Here is a 16218-nt window from a genome sequence, read left to right as displayed (position 1 = left end):
AACCCATTGGCTGCCTGCTCGAGCGGCCAGAGCGTTCTCACTCTTGATTGGCTTATCCCCGGCGGGGGCGGGAAGGCGCCGTTCCGTACGGGCAGGCGATTGGCTCATTTCCGTGTCGCTCGGCAGGGAGGGGGCGGCGCGGCGCAGGCGCGGGCGGTGCCGGCAGAGGCGCGCGCGGCGGTGACGCGGTGGCGGAGCCGCTGGAAGCGCCGCCCGGAGCCGGGAAGAGCTGGAAGCGGCGCCAGGTCAGTGCCGGCCCCGGGGAGCGCGGTGGTGCCTGCGGAGCCCCTGGCCCGGCTCGCGGGGCCCCTGCTCCCCGCACCTTGTGCCTGTCTGGGCCCCTTCCTCGCCTTGGCTCCTTCCCACCGTTTGCCGTTCCTCCTGCGGTGTTTGTTGAGGCTTCTTTGTTTTATTTGATTTTTTTTTTTTAAAAGAGGTTCTCCTGACCTCCTCTTGCCCTACGGAATCCTACACAGTTCGATGTTTAAATCTCAACACGTGAAATGGGTAGGGAATGGGAAGCTGTGCAGGCGCACAGGGGTTCTCCCCTCTGAGTGCGTTAAAGCTCACTGTGCTGTTTGTGATCTGGAGGGACATGCAGGGCCGTGGGCTTCTGAGGGGGAGCTGACTGGCAAAGCCAGCTCATTCCTGCTTGCCGGCTTTGAGCCAGCCAGCCGAATGTGGAACCATTCAGTGTTCCAGGTCAGCAAGGTGTGGTTTGTTCGGTGGTGTTTTTTTCTTTTTTTTTTCCTTTTGTTACATTATTACATTATTATTATTTTTTCATTTCCTCTGGCCTCAAAAGCGTGCTGGTCCCCGAGAAGCCCGCAAACAGCGCAGCTCATAGTGGCACCGAGCTGCTGTTAAAGGGGTCCAGCTGCAGGCCTGTGCCATTCCAAACGGCTCACAATGAATGAGCAAGGAAGATCAGCATTCTGGAAAAGGTGTTCAGCTAAGGTGCATTTTCTTGAACTCTAGGTAGCTTAATATTTTTCATCCAGAAAAGGTGGAGTTTTTTCTTTCATCTTTCCCAGTGCAGTGGCATCCTCTTTTATGTGCTGGTTCTGTTGCTTGTCAGAGTTCACCGCCAGCTCACTGAACTGTTGAAAAACATAGCAAAAAGGGGGAAAATAAAAGAAATTATTTTTTTACCTCTAAGCAATCAGTTTGGTGCACAGGTTGGTGTTGTGAGGGCAGAGCCATGTGCCTGGGAAGGAGCACATGCTTTCAGGCAGGAGTGAGGCTTGATGGGAATTGCATTCCTGCCTTTCACTTCCTGTGACATACAGCTTACTTTCTCACAGGATGCTTTAGAGGTTTCTTCTGAACAAGAAACTGTGTTAATTAAAGTTTATCTGGTGTCTTGTTACTTAGTTTCTTTGTTTCTTTATTGCTTGTATCCACGTACTTGCACTCTCATGCACTAAAACTGTACTGGACCCAACACTTCCATAACTTTTCATTGTCTTTCTGGAATTTCCAAAAGGCAATATTGCTCGCATCATCTATCACGATGAAAAGTGTGGTGTTCCGGGTCTTATTTAATCCATAACATGAAAAGCAATTATTGCTTTTTTCCTGTCAGAAACGTAGAAAGGAATGCTGGGGTTAAGTTCACTGTGCTTTGGTGTAATCATGACTTCCTAGGCTTGATATGTGAGAGAAATGATCTTACTTTCTTCCCTTTAAAGAAGCCCCCAAAACCTTACAACTACATTGTGTGAGGGCTGATGCTTACACGTCTCCAAAATAACACATATTCTCCTGGTAGGTTCAGATCAGTGTAAATTGTAAGAGGTTCTGGTATCCATAATTAAAATTTTTCACATTACAGTTAGGTTAATTGGCCACCATGTAGGGGAAAGCTCCCCACTCATCTACATCCTTAGCCATGCATTCTTTTCTCTGTTTTGTGTTGGCTCTAGTCTGGTAACTTAAATGATTCAATCCTTGAACTTTTCCCCTTTGACCTCTCTGAAATGTTCCACTTTTTTATTTTGACAAGTTAGTTTTTCACTTTTTATCAATTGATTCTTGTTGCTACATGAATAGTGAACTGCCAGAATTAAGACAGAAGGGTGTGGGGCTTGTGGCTAAAGGCAAGGAAGGAAAAGAAAGACTTCCTTAGGGGAGGGAGGTGTAATTTGACGTCAGCTGCAACAGGAAATTTCATCCATTTGTGTACGTGCACACAGGTGGTCCTTTAATTTCCTGACACCTTGCTATTGTTTATGCTGGATTAAGATTACAAAAGTGATTGAGAATTACATCCTGAGCATGAATTGTTCAGTTTCTGCCTGGTATGGTCAAACCTCATGGCCTTATTACATCTGGTTCTGTGTGTTTTTACTTGTGAAATTAGAGGAAAGCACCCTCATTTCAGCCAGGCCCCTCAGGCTTTCTGTGTGCAGCTGCAGCACAGCTTCTCATCCTGAGTGAAGAAAACCTGTGGCCTCCTGGTTTCAGTTTATGGAAAGCCAACAAGAAGATGGGATTTCAGTGAAAGCAGATTGTTCTTTTCTGCTCTTATACTTCAAGGCAGGTCTCACAATGAAAATACACTTATTTCTCATCAAGATGTAGTGCAGGAGAAAAGCTGAGCAGCAGTGTTCATGAACTCTCCAGGGAATGAAACTCAGTAAGCTCTTGATAAAATGTCAGAAGATTTTATTTTGCAACTGATGTGGGATAAAGGCAGTTCTGGGCTCACTACAGAGAAAAGCAAGTGAAAACAGGACTTGAAAGTGGAAGATTCTGTGCCCTTTTCTGGAAAGGATGAATAGTATCTGAGGTTACATTGTACAGACATTGAAAATATTGATGACATGTTTTCCCACTGTAGTTCTGAAATTTATGTCTTCCTTTCCTGTTCTCAGGAAGATTCAGGATTGCTTCTCGTAGCTTAACCTCATCATCTTCTGAAAAGCAGAATTTTAAAGCTGCTTAGAGTGAGAGACTACAAAACTGGTATCTGGTGTTTGCAAGTGACAGCTGGAGCAGGATATGGCATGCCCTGGCTCCAGGAAGGCTGTTGTACCTGCCACATTCACAGGAGAGGGGATTCTCTTACTATAACCTGATCTTGATTTTATCTGAAGAAACCATGTCAGTGGTATAAGCAAGTAATGTTTTTTTCCCCCCTTTCTTAAAAATCTTGTGTCAGAAGCTTGAAGAAGCATTTTCTAAGCTGGTTTCAAAGATTTAGTGGGAAAAAGCACTAATTAAATAAATGTGGGGGAAAATAGGAAGCACCTGTGCAAGTGTTCATGGTGTGTCTGATAGCCTAGGTTCACAGCCAAACCTGCAACTCCCAAGTTTTCCCCCCAGAAGAGATCTGGGATGTTACAAAAGCTTTGTAGATCCTTGTGAGTCTGAAGAGCAGTCTGCTTCCTTTTATAAGATCCTGCTTTTAAAGATCCTCTGTCAAATATACGAATAGTGACACCGTTGTATTTTCTGGGTAAAATTAATGTAAGTCTCAGAAGTTACACGTTGAAACAGGATGATCTACATTTGCAGTATTGGATAAGAATTCATATTAATTCACTGGCTGCTGTAGGTTTTCATATTTTCTAGTACTATTTTCATCTACATTGTGGCTTCTAGGTTACCACCCTTCTAGCACTCTTTTTCTCAGTTTGAGTCAGGAAAAGCAGGAAGAAACACAGATCTAACTTCATTAGCACAATTCCTGTTAGAGTTCATTGGAATTGAAAACTCTTGAAATTGTTGTATGTGGAAAAGAGGAGTTCAGTTGTTTTGATGTTGCATCAGGAAGGACCTGAAAGTGGAGGTGTTTGCTCAGTTTAATTTCTGGCTTCTGTGTGGTCTCTGATCCCATCATACTGAAGGGTTTTTTGCAGTCACTTGTTCTCCCCCTGCCAATCCTTTCTGGCATCTCTGGTTATGCTGAGGGCCTCATACATTTTACTAAACCTTAGGTGCAATCTTGCAGAAGGTATCCTTATTTTCTTCACCCAGCAGACCTGATTGTGTTGTGTAACTGTAAGTCTCTTTTTCCAGGGTTCCCTTTTATAGACACATCAATATTAATTCTTTCAATTACAGCAATTTTAAAAACCCAACAGATGTGTATTTAGGTTTGCTGTCCTACTGTGTTAACACAGACAGGTCTGCTTTCCTCCTGCACCCATAATACTGAATTGTATTAATGTGATTACCCAGAACAATTCCCCACCAGCTGTCTCTTTTAATAAAGTCCATGTTTAAATTTGGAAATTCTTCTTTTGGCTGTTTCTGAACATGATGCTGTCCAGTGTGCCTTATTATTGATGCTAGAGGTGCTTACTGGCATAGCTGAGTATCCTGGCCATTGTATTTTTTTTCCCCTGAAAATGTTCCTTGATGTTCATAAATTATTAAGGTCAGTTCAGACATTATTATGAAACAGATGCACGCCCATTAAAACCTTGTTAAAGGTGTTACCATATTTCTTTGCACATGTAATTAATTCAGGTTTGACTTACTGCTTCAGGGGAAGGTGAAATCATTGCTGAAGGATGCAGTGGTAAAGTCCCCTGGGTTTGAATTTTGTGAGCTGAATCAGTGTCCTTTTTGCCTGGTGAAAGATGGTAAGAATTTACAATTTAGGGATTAAAAGCCTTGGATTCTTCATGGGCCAGACATCAGTTGGCCTGGTGGGATCTGGCAGTGATATGCACTTGCTTTTGGGGTTTTTTCCCCTCAAAGATGGCACTAGTCAGTTGTTTGTTTCACCCAAAGACTGTTTTCTGCAGGATTTAGATTTTAAAGTGTGTTAATCCAGTTTTTGAAGTGGAGGATAACAGGAAAGAATAGTTTCTGGTGTTTTCAGAATGCCTGTTTTTCCATATATCCCCACCTGGAAGAAAACAGTATCACAGTCAAGATGTCCTCTGTTACCTGAGGACACAGAACACTTGGACATCACTCAAAATCTCCAACAGAGTAGAAGAAACCCTGTTAAAACTCCTACTCCCACTAGATGAAAAAGAATATTTTCTAGTGACTGACACTAAGAAATATATTTAAATCTCTGAATGTTGCTGAAAACTCTTAGAGTCGATTTTTTTTATTGGTCCCCTGTAGGTCTCTGTTTAAGCTGTTTGAGTGCATTATTCAGGAAATTGTACTTTAAACCTGTTTTGGAAGTATCTGTGGAAAACTGCAGCTGTCTTATCAATGCAGAGAAAGGGCTTTCTGTCAGCTCTCAGATGAGGTGTCCAGAGTGAGATGTGCTTATTTAAAAGCACTTTTCTCCTTTTTTTTTATTTCAACTGATATCTGAAGGTCACTGTGCCCCTGCAAGTTGCATCACCAAGTTTTCTGCAAGGAAGTTGTAGGGAAAGTGGATTGTTGAGGAGAGAAAGTTGTCTGCTCTTCAGATCAGCACTTAACAATCTTTTGACTTTAAAAAATGTGACTTTTTAACTCTCTGGGGTGCTAGGTTTTATTTAAAATTGATCTTTACATTTATTCTTTACTGTGCTTTAACTCTGAGTAAGATTTAATCAATTAGAATAAATCGAGGCTTCCCTTCAGCTTCTACATTGGCATTGTTTTATAGTGTCAGTATGTTGCTGACAGATACAGTCAAAACCAAGATTTGTCTTTAGGTGACTGAAAGACTGAAAAAATACCAACAGAATGATGTTGATCTTCAGAGACAATCTCCTCTGACAGTATTTAGATTTGGTCTGACTTAGAGATTCCAAAATACTGCATGGCTAACTCTTGGTGGGGCATCATTTATTGCTAACACTTTTACCTTCAATGCAAAGCTCTCTAAAGCTCTCCTTTGTGTGAGATGAATCACTGTGTCTCTGGCATGCAAGAGAAACCTGGCTGACTCTAGAAGTACTTGTTTCATGGTTAGTTCGTGGTGTGATAGATGTGTTTTAATTGAATTTCCTTAAAGGGAAGCTGTAGCTGGACATCCAGGCATTGTTTGCTGGGAGCTATTCTCAGCCTGCACACCAGCAGTCAACAAATGTCATTCAGTCAATTTCAATCTGAGCACTGCAAAAAATACCATTTGGCTCTAAGTTAGAGAGAAAGAAAAGCTCAAGCAGGGAAATGTTCTAAAAGAAAACCATGAAGGCAGTGTTTTTCTTACCCAACAGGCAGAAAAGACAGGATGATCTTTATTTAGTTACTGTGAACCTTCACATTCCACAGCCTAATTGCTTTGCAGTGGTATTGGCCATAACCCTTGAGAGGAACATCCCTCCTCAGTGGCAGCAGAGGGTAGGTAGGGGTGGAAGAGGAGTAAAGCTTCAGTGGGTAATGCTACACTTTTCTGAAAGGACACTGTTTATCATAAGAAAAAACAAGTCCAAGAAGACTACTGCAATAAATGATCACAGATCTTTGAGGAGTCTTAGCTGATGGCAGTGAGTCAGCAGCTGCTTGGTTACCTACAGAGCTGGTGATCTCAGAGGGATGTCTTAGTGTGGGAAATGGACACAAGTTGTATGATGGCGTGTGTGAAAAGGCCTATCAGTGGTTTTATGATAGTGATGAAAAAAATAGGATACTCATCCAGATCCTTTTTTCTGCTGTCACTTTTTGCTTTATTTGATAGGCTTGAAATACTGGGGAGATACTTATACAGTGTGTGAAACATCTAATGGAAGTGAAAATTAGGATTGGCAGAGTTTTACAGTTTAATATATTAGTTCGCAGATAAAAATTGCATAGCAATGATGAAAAAAACAGAGATTAGGGTGAGGGGGGTTTTCTTCAGTGCAATGAACCTTTTGCATAAGAAATGGTTGCTCATATCCTAAACTAGCATAGAAAACTCATACTGAAAAAGATAATTCAGAGTCTTATTTGATGTTAGCTGGCAGTGCAACCTTCTGAATGGCTATTTCAAAAGCACCTCTAATACTTCCTTCTTCTCTTGAATCACTGGTGTTGTCTGTGAGCTAAATCTGGCAGGGGTGACAATGTGAGGAATTCCTTGTATCTGATTTTATGTATGTTGCCATGTATGTCACAGTCATGACCATTTGTGCCATTTGATGTTATGGTGAGGAAAAGTAAAGTGAAAATAGAATACTTAGAAATTATTGTCTTGTCACAGGCAGCCTGGTAAGTGGTGGTAAGTAACTCAAAGGATACTTCATGGAATACTTTCTTCTTTTTTAAACACATCATTACTTCATATTTGGTATGTCTTGGCTTTTGCTTCATTTATTATGCTATGTTATTCATGGGCTTTTAAGGCCTGAATGTGGGACTTTAAGTGAAGGTTCAGTCCTTTGTAAGGATCTCTTTGCTCATCTAAGAACAAGGCTGGATCAGTTTGTGGTGGAGGAGTTGGTGGTGCTAATGGGTTTCATGCAGACATGCTGCAGATAGTTGACTGAGCTTTGTTTATGAGCAAGGATCTGTTCTCATGGTGCAACTGGGAGCTTTTGCTTGAATGCATACCAGCCTGTACAGCAAGCTGTGCTCATAGTGCATCTCTGCCCAGGGATGCCTGAGGTGTTAAACCAGACAGGGCTGCTTACAGTGGGACAAAGTGATGTCGGCTGAGGCCCCCAGACTCCACTCTTGGGCTGTCTTAGGACCTTTCTTGCTGTAGCCATTTTCTGCTTTTCCCAATTGACAGGTCTCAGCTATCCCAAAGCTGTCTTCTGGAGGACAGCTTTCTTACTCAAGCTGTGTTGGCTGTGACTGTATACAAATGAAATCTGCTGTATGGTTTTGTAAGAGCCTAAATGAGAGATGCGGGACTCCAGGCGGCTCTCCAAGATGCAGTTTATTCCATCCATGAGGTTACAGCAGTCCAGGGTCATGGGCAACAGAGCCTGTGCCTACAGCTGCAGGCAGGCCTGGAGACCCTTTGGTTTTGGTTACAATGCATTATATACTTTTCTTTGCTTAGCATCTTAATACAGTAGGACCAATCTATACCTTAACTATTATCTATAGCCTATCATAACTACTGTAATTACCATATTCATGTTACTATTCTCCAATCACTAGAATTTAGTACGTTGCAGTTTAAGCTAGAAGTTGTTATTCAGTTTTCTTGCAATGGAAAATTCTGAGACCTTTTTTCTACTTGCAACTTTGCTGACTTGTTTGCCTGTGCTATCTTTCTGCTTGGTAAAAACATCTTGTTTGAGGTGGGTTTGTCCTCTGCTCTAAGTCATAAAAACCCCTTCTAACTAACATACCCTTTGCCTTCTGGGTTGGATAACTGGCTCAGCAATTCTTTTCTTCTATATCAAAACTTGCTTCCATTTCTATTCCTTCATCAGATTCTACAATTAAAAATCTTTTTGCTAAGCATACATGTCTGTGAGACTTTATTGTCAAACTTTCATCCTTCCCAACATGTTTTGGTACTAATTTCTTGTTTTTAAGACTTTTAAAAAGTTTTACGTTGTTTTGCTTTGAATGAGAGGTATCATTTCCTATTTCTGTAGCATTATTGACACCTAAGGAGACAGTACAAGTACAGTGGAAAACACCCCATCCTTTTCTTACCTCTAAGTAAGATAAATAAGAACTTTGGAAGTTAGAAGATAGCTAAGAATCCATCTGCCTTTTTTTCCTTGCAGTATACATGAAGCTCACGATCTGGACCTGCTATGACTGACCCAGACGTCCTCACTGAGGTGCCAGCAGCTCTCAAGCGCCTTGCCAAATATGTGGTGCGTGGCTTTTATGGCATTGAGCATGCCTTGGCTCTGGACATCCTCATCAGGAACCCCTGTGTGAAGGAGGAGGACATGCTGGAGCTCCTCAAGTTTGACAGGAAGCAGCTCAGGGCTGTCCTCAACACCCTCAAGGGTGACAAGTTCATCAAGTGCAGGATGAGGGTGGAGACGGCTCCCGACGGCAAGACCACGCGCCATAACTATTACTTCATCAACTATCGCCTGCTCGTCAATGTGGTCAAGTACAAGCTGGACCACATGCGCCGCCGGATCGAGACCGACGAGAGAGACTCCACCAACCGCGCCTCTTTCAAATGCCCCATCTGCTTCAGCACTTTCACAGATCTGGAGGCCAACCAGCTGTTTGACCCCAGGACAGGTAAGGGTACAGCTAACAGAGTGCTCTAGCTGTGGTTGTTAAGTGCTGGGCTTTAAGGAGACAGAGCCTTAGGAAAATTCTCTTTGAGTTTGGCCAGAGCTAGAGGGCACTCTGTTTCTGCAGGTGGTAAGTGTTTGAGCAGAATACAAAAGGAGTGTATGCAAAGTTTATAGAGATGAAGAGGAATCTTGGTGAAATGCTTTTGAGTGTCAAGCAGTAGAGAAATGGAAGTCTTATTGAAGTCACACTGAAGGGTGAATAAGGCAATCTGTCCTTGTTGGAAACTGTTGGGGCTTCTAGCTGGTCAGAATGACCCCGAGAAAAGTTCAAAAGTCTCTTTTCCCAGCCCAGTGCTTGAAGAAACAGTCAGGGCTCTTAATTTCTCGGTTTTATCTTATCTATAAAATTCTTTCTCCTGTCCTGCCGAGGTCCGCTCAAGAGGACAGTCAGAGGCACTTTGGCCGCCTCAGAGGCGGTGTTATCTTTTTATACTAAAAACTATGTGTACAATATTTACAATTACTTTCCAATACCTATCACCTGTATTAGACAGTGAGCTTCTACTCTAAACCAATCTAAAAGTGCCAACATCACAGCAGAAGATGGAGGCCAAGAAGAAAGGCTGGACACGCCCAGATCCCACCATCTTGCCCCCTGAACCCCCATTCTAAAAACCCCAAAATCTACTTTTTCACCTTGTGATAAATTCACTATCATTCTACTTAATTTGTCATGGCTTGCAGATCTTCATCTAAGGTTGGTAACTTGCTCCACGGGTCATAATCAAAACCACAGGCATTTTTGGGCTCTGTGCCAGGGTCTCTGAGCCCCCTGGTAGGGGTCTTGGCTGCTCAGGACAGCCAGAGAGATGTCCTGGGTCCTGACAGGAAGCTGATGGCTTTTCCGTATAACCTGGTCTCGCCAGTAAACTATAAGACTTCCAGATATTTTGTAGAGAGGGCGTATGTAGAGTTGATTTTAGTTGGTCATGCAAGAAGTGAGTTGTTACTGTTTAATATTCTCTGCCTAGTGCATTGTACTGCACAACCTTGTTTCCTGGTGCAAGGCAGTCTCACGAAAGTTAAAAGAAATTAATTACGGTCTTGTCTGTGGTTGGGAGTAAACAAGATTCTTATTCATGTATAAGTCTCAGTGGAGGTGTGTATCTGTCTCATGCATATGAAATGAGAATCTTTCTTGGGTGTCATTGTCTACTTTCTGCTTCCGTGCCAGGGAATAAAAGGAAGAACACCTGCACCCGATGAGACTCTGTTTTGCTAGTCTAATCTGGGATTATTTTGGGGGGAAGGCAGGGAGGTTAGGTGTTAATTTACTTTTTAATTTTTTTATTTGGAATTCTGTGTCCTGATTTTACTTGTTGAGAAAAGTAAGAGGACAAAAGTTAGGAGAGCTCTCAGATACATTGAAGTATGATGTTTAGCAACACTGAAGCTTTTAATCTAGGGTTACTGATGTTTAATCTGCCAAGTGCAAACACCCAAGAAATGTTCAGCATCTCATTTTCCCTTTTTCCTGCCTCCAGAGTTAAAAAGCTGTGAAACTCCTTTTACTTGAGCAGCTATGAAGATGTTACTTAGTACTAGAGAAGCAGAATCCACTAAGTCAAGTAACAGTTGCTGATGAAGTCCAGCGCAGCTCGCTGAGTAGAAATTGCTTCCTTGTGGAGCACCAAACCAGCAGTGCCAGCACAGAATTTCTGTGCTCACCACTGAGTGTAGAAACTCTGTGTGCCCTCCACATTTAATGATCATCTGTGGTGGCTACAGTTGTGTGTGTTGGCTGAAGGGAAATGATGCTTTTGCAGTTTGCAGTGGTAAGGAGAGAGTAGAGAACCTGTGCAGAGAGCACACACAGTGGGGAGTGTGAGACACTGATCCCAGGGGGACCTGTAGCACTTAGCAGAGGCCTGTGGCCATTGCCTCCCAGCCTGTGTGGGCAGTGAGTTCTGAGAGCAAAGAACTGCCTATCAAGGAGGTGCTGAAAATAATAATGCTGAGATTTGGCTTTGATACCAAGGCCTGTGCTCCAGGAACTGATAAGGTCAACCAAGGGTCTTCCTGCAGTACAGGCACTGACTGTGTCCACAATGTGAAATCATTCACTGGCACATGGAGTGTTTTATGTTCTGATGGAGGAAAAGGCTGAGTGCTGTTTTCTCAGCAATTCCCAGGAGTTTTGTCAGTATTTGTGCAAATAACAAGATTGTCAGTTTACCTCCAGTTACTGTGAGTAAGAACATACCTGCCTAGAATTTATATATATTCTGTTTCTCTTTATATTATTTTTAAGTCACTGATAGCTTCATCTAGATCGTGCACAATGATACTGTTGTATGTCTGCTTTATATTGCAGTGGAATGTGTTGTCTCCATGTTTCCTGCTGCTCTGAATTCTGCATTAGAAAAGACCTGAGAGACCCCTAGGTCTTTCACAGAGGAAGCTTGAGAGGTCAAGGCATGCAGAGAAACAAGGTTTATTAGATGGTGAAGAGCCATGCTTTTCCAAGAATGTCTTTAGCTCCTGTCAGTGCTAAAGATAAACCTCTCCCACTCATGGAAGTTGTGGCAGTACAACTGTTGAAGGGTAGCTAAAAGCCACATAGCTGCAATCACAGTTGACCCAAACTGCTCTTAGACTGCAGCTATGTTGATAAAACTTTGTGTACTAAAAGGCCTGCAGGACCAAAATCTGTTAATCCATGGAGCAGGTAGGACATGGAAGGCATTCTCTGCACCAATCTGGACCAAGCTGCACTTAAATTGAGAGCTTTTTGTTAAAAGATACCCTCTTTCACTGCCTGCTTTTTGTCCTTGTCATTCAGAGAGGGGTGTGATTTAAATGTCCTGTGTTTTCTTCTGCTTTGCTTTCCTCTTTCCTATCTACAACTCAAATGCAAACTCTGAGCAATTGTTGTAGAATTGGAAGAGTTGCTCTTACACTTCCTTATTAGTGTGGGTGAAGAGGTTTCCAGAACCACTCCATTACTGTGGTCATTATTCTGGAATTTGTTAATCAAAAGTGCTTATGAAGAGCTGTTCATAATTTGGATTTGTAGAGCTCTTTAATTTTTACCACAGCATGTGTGTCTGCCTCTTGGGTTTAGCAGACCTTTGTTTCTTACCGGTCAGGTAGCTCTCTTTTGGCTCTGTTCTTTACTCCATCTCTGAATAATGTTGAAATAAACTGAAGTGTTTATTTTTTCATCAGAAAATGTGATTATTGATGGCTTTGGAGGGTAGACACAACTCTGCTGAGAAAAAATAATTGACAATGAGAAGGGTGTGTTTTCAGGATGTGTAGGTACAGATGTGCTTTGACTGCTGTTCAGTTAACCTGGAAAAAATATTTTTAACAGAGTAGCATGTTTGCCAGTACAGTAATTTTAAATGTAGATTTTAAACAGTAGAAGTGTTACTTTCAGAGTGTGTTCCCTCTGTTTTTAAAAGCATTATAAGATTTTTTTCTCCATCCCTTCTGCCATTAAATGTCTCAACCCAAAAAATGCTCCAAAGACTTTCTCTGTTGTCAAAGGTTGAACAGCTCTTATCTGGTACTTGAAGGAAGTTCAAGGACAGGATGTGAGACAGTGAAAGTCAAGATGATGCCAAAAACTGGAGTTTTTCTGCTGCTTCAGCTCACAAGGAGAGCTTGTGAAAAGTGAAAAGAAATGCATCCTGTGTGAAGTATTTGCTTAGTTGGATAACCAGTGAGTGAGTGCCTGTTAACTCTGAGCATGGTATGCCCAGGTCAGGAGTTTTAGCCCCATCTGTTCTACATGAGGAGCTTGAACAGATCCTCTAGCTGCCACACTTTCTCCTCAGTGGTGTTTTTTACTGTTGCCTCCAAAGAAGCTACATCAGCAACCCCTGGTTTTAGAGGCAAACAGGGTGAGCACAGCATGATTTTATTGTGCAAAAGTTTGCAATGGAAACCTGTAGCAAACCTTAGAGGAGCTTTCTGATTGAAGAGTTTGCCTGTCTATGGGAATTGGTGCAGACTGGGTTGTTACAGCCTAAGCAGCCACTTCTGTGCGTGTTTTATGATCTGCAGGTGGGAAAACAGTGCTGATGAATGAAAAGTGTTACTTCTAGCTTTGTTTTTCAGATTGGGTGACTGAGAAACAAAAAAGTTTGTTGTTTTCCTGGAATATCCTAGTATGAGCACTTGATCCTTGCCATTCCCTTGTGCCATTATCTGCTGACTGTACTCTGGCATTTCCTCATTCTGCACATGGGCAATAGTTTGCAGCTGCTGCTGTGATGAACTCTTCGGGAGGTGGAAAGTTTCAGCTATTCCCCTGAACAGGATAAGGGCTGTCTCTTGAGGCAGGGGGTGTACAAGGAAAGAGTTTAGTTGAGGAGCTGTAAGAAAAGCCATCTGTGAGATGTGTGATGTGAATAACTCTGCTGAGCTCGGTCTACTGCCAGACCTGGGCTGACAGTGGGCACTGGCATAAAGGAACACTGGTTTTCCTGTTTCACCTAGACATAGGATGTTACATTAGTCCCTTAAACCTATGAGAAGAATGTTCTTATCTGTGCTTTTAATGTAGAAACTGCAGAAGTTTGGGTTCTGCAGGCCAATCCCTTGAATCGCAGATCAGCCTAAACAGCTCGATACCATTTTGTGGGCTGGATGTTTGGAGGATCCAATCCGCCCACGTGCGTTCAGTGGAGTGCGGGGGAAGGACGGCAGGAGCTGCGTTTCTCACCCGGTAGAGGGCTCTGTCTTTGCTCTCTACAGATGGGCTTGGCTTGCTTAATCTATGAATGTCGCAACACTGGAAATTATGTCCATGGATGTGTGTTTCTGTAGCGTGATTAATTGGATCTGACTGGAGAAGGTCTCTAATGTGTCCTATTCTCATACCTTAATCATATTTGTAAATCTAGTGTAGTGTTGGAGTTCTGTCAAATTCAAGGTCAGCTTGAAAGAAAGTATGTGACTAGAAACTGCAAAAGGGAGAGTGAGGTGGAACTGAAGGAGTGGCAGAAATGAGACTCTACAGTGCATCACACTGGTATTCAGCCCTGGATTTTCTTAGCTTTTATAAATACCAAACTGTGTTAGGATACTCACCAGTGCAGCAAGTGAATTTGATGTTGAAAAGTGTAAGGCTAGATGAAGTAGTTTTTCTACTGCTCTCTTCCACTTTTGCAATATAATTTATACCCAGTCTTGTATTTCTTTCACTTCTGTTACTGTGAAGAAAAATCTTGGTGTCACCAGTATGTTGTAATGACAGTTGATCTCTCATGTCCATCTATACATTGTGTCCTCACCATAATAATCAGTTAAATAAGGTGTGAAAAGTAGCGGAAAGAAAGGGATGCAAGACAAGTGGGTAATGTGAATCAGAAAGGTGATGCTGGTTGGGATGTTCTCAATCACAGTTGTAATCACCAAAGTATTTTGTTGCTTTTTGAAATCACAGCAGTTAATTACTTGTCTGCTCTTCCTCCTCCCACAGTTTGCTCTTGGTTTGGTGAATGATTTTGTGAGGATGTCTAGCTGTTCCTCTAAAAGCACTGTAATGGTAACATACCGTGTATCTGTATGCCTTTCTTATTCTGTGTACTGGTAAGAAATTTAATTTGGGAAGAACAAATTGAAGGTGACAATATCAGTTTTATAGAAGGAAAGACAACATCTTGAATATCATTTTAACCCACTTGTTTTACTGTCAGCCTCTCACAGGTCCTTTGTCTACTTCCTAACAGAATTGCACATAACACATTCAGAGACTGGTTTTGTGTACCTGTCATAAGGCACTTAATATCACATTCAGGCAGCCTGTGTGCAGCTGAGCACTTGAATGGTTTGGGCCCTGTTTCTGAGATTAGAAATTTGACTAGTCTTTCATTTTTTTGCTTTGGTCTTGTGTGCTGACTTCTGGAGCTACTGCCTTTTCTCCTGAGTGTTCAGCTCCTCACTTCATCCCCAGTGAGCTGCTCAGAGCACATCTGTCTTCTCATTTTCTTTTGAATTCCCACTTCCTCAGGCAAATTCTACATTAGCTTCAAAACTTCCTCATCTGATTTAAATTACTTTTGAGCCTGTCCTATCTATTTTGTTAATTTTTTATTATGCTTCCCCTTTTCCCTGCTTTTTTTGCCTTACCCTTTCTTGGGGAGCTCTTGTGTCCATTTCTAGTACATCTCTTTCTGTATTCTGTCCCTTCCAGCCATTAGAAAAAAATAAATCACATGGAGCTGTTTATTCTATATATTCACACAATGTAGGTTTCATGCCTCTGTTAAAGCTCATAAACAGCCAGTCCTGTTTGAGCTTTATGCTGTTGTTTCTTGTCCTTCGAGTTGAATGATTTTCAGACATTCGGGATAGCTTTGTCTGCAATGTAGTGCCATGTATGTGCTAGTAGGTGATGCTACCACTACAACAATTTACAGCTTTTAACCAGCCAAAATGGGGACTTGGCAAGTCTTAATGTAAACAGGCATACTGAAACTTGCCTTGAAAAAGAAAGGATTCAGAGCAGTTCTGCTTTGAACAACTTCAAATTCTGTGAAGTTGTGTGTTTTTATCATTGTTAGCTTTCCAAGTGCATAAAAACACATCAGTGTGATTTTCCTTGACTCTACAAGCACATTTTGTTTGTCTGTGCTGCCACTGAGAGCTTTTGGCAAACACCAGCAGAAGGAAAGTGTCCATGCTCTGCTTAGTTTTTCTATTTCTATTCCAATTCCTGGCAAATTCTCTAAGAGTATTCCTGTCAGCTTCACTCTGCTTCAGCTTGATAAGGCTTGGAGCCACAGGGAAAGGAAAACTGAGAAAAACATATCAGAATTAATGCATGTTTTCCTCAAAGTAACAATACTCTGTAGAGTGACTTAAAGGTTGCATCTGTAACTTGAACCCATTCCCTGTCGGTTGGGCACCCTGTCTGGAAAATAACCAGCTGGTCTAGCCATGGATCTCTCAGCTTGATGGGGAAATAGGTGAAGGTAGGGTTGGAACCTGTGCAAAACAGCAGCCAAGAGGATAAGCTGCTGCCTGTAGAATGCTAGCTGATCACTTCCCTGTATTCCACACTGACCTCTGGCCGGAATGCTTGTAGCTCTTAGATTAAAAAAAACCTGTCTGATAAATGCATGCCCTGACTTACAATATTGATGCCTTTTTT

At 42.2% G+C, this 16218-nt stretch overlaps 1 protein-coding gene across 1 annotated transcript in view; it reads left to right on the top strand.

Annotated features, from left to right (window-relative positions):
* The first annotated feature begins 126 nt into the window (after positions 1-126).
* The window catches only part of GTF2E1 (general transcription factor IIE subunit 1), a 50029-nt gene continuing 33937 nt past the window's right edge, over positions 127-16218 (top strand). The window contains exons 1-2 of the mRNA XM_054628211.2: positions 127-245; positions 8577-9054. Coding sequence (XP_054484186.2) covers positions 8607-9054 — 448 coding nt within the window. The 5' untranslated portion in view covers positions 127-245; positions 8577-8606. The remainder of the gene's footprint in view (positions 246-8576; positions 9055-16218) is intronic.

This window comes from Agelaius phoeniceus, chromosome 2, assembly GCF_051311805.1.
Source record: "Agelaius phoeniceus isolate bAgePho1 chromosome 2, bAgePho1.hap1, whole genome shotgun sequence".
NCBI lineage: Eukaryota > Metazoa > Chordata > Aves > Passeriformes > Icteridae > Agelaius > Agelaius phoeniceus.
Note: the sequence above shows the minus strand (reverse complement) of the source record. Positions and strands in the feature narration are given on the sequence as shown.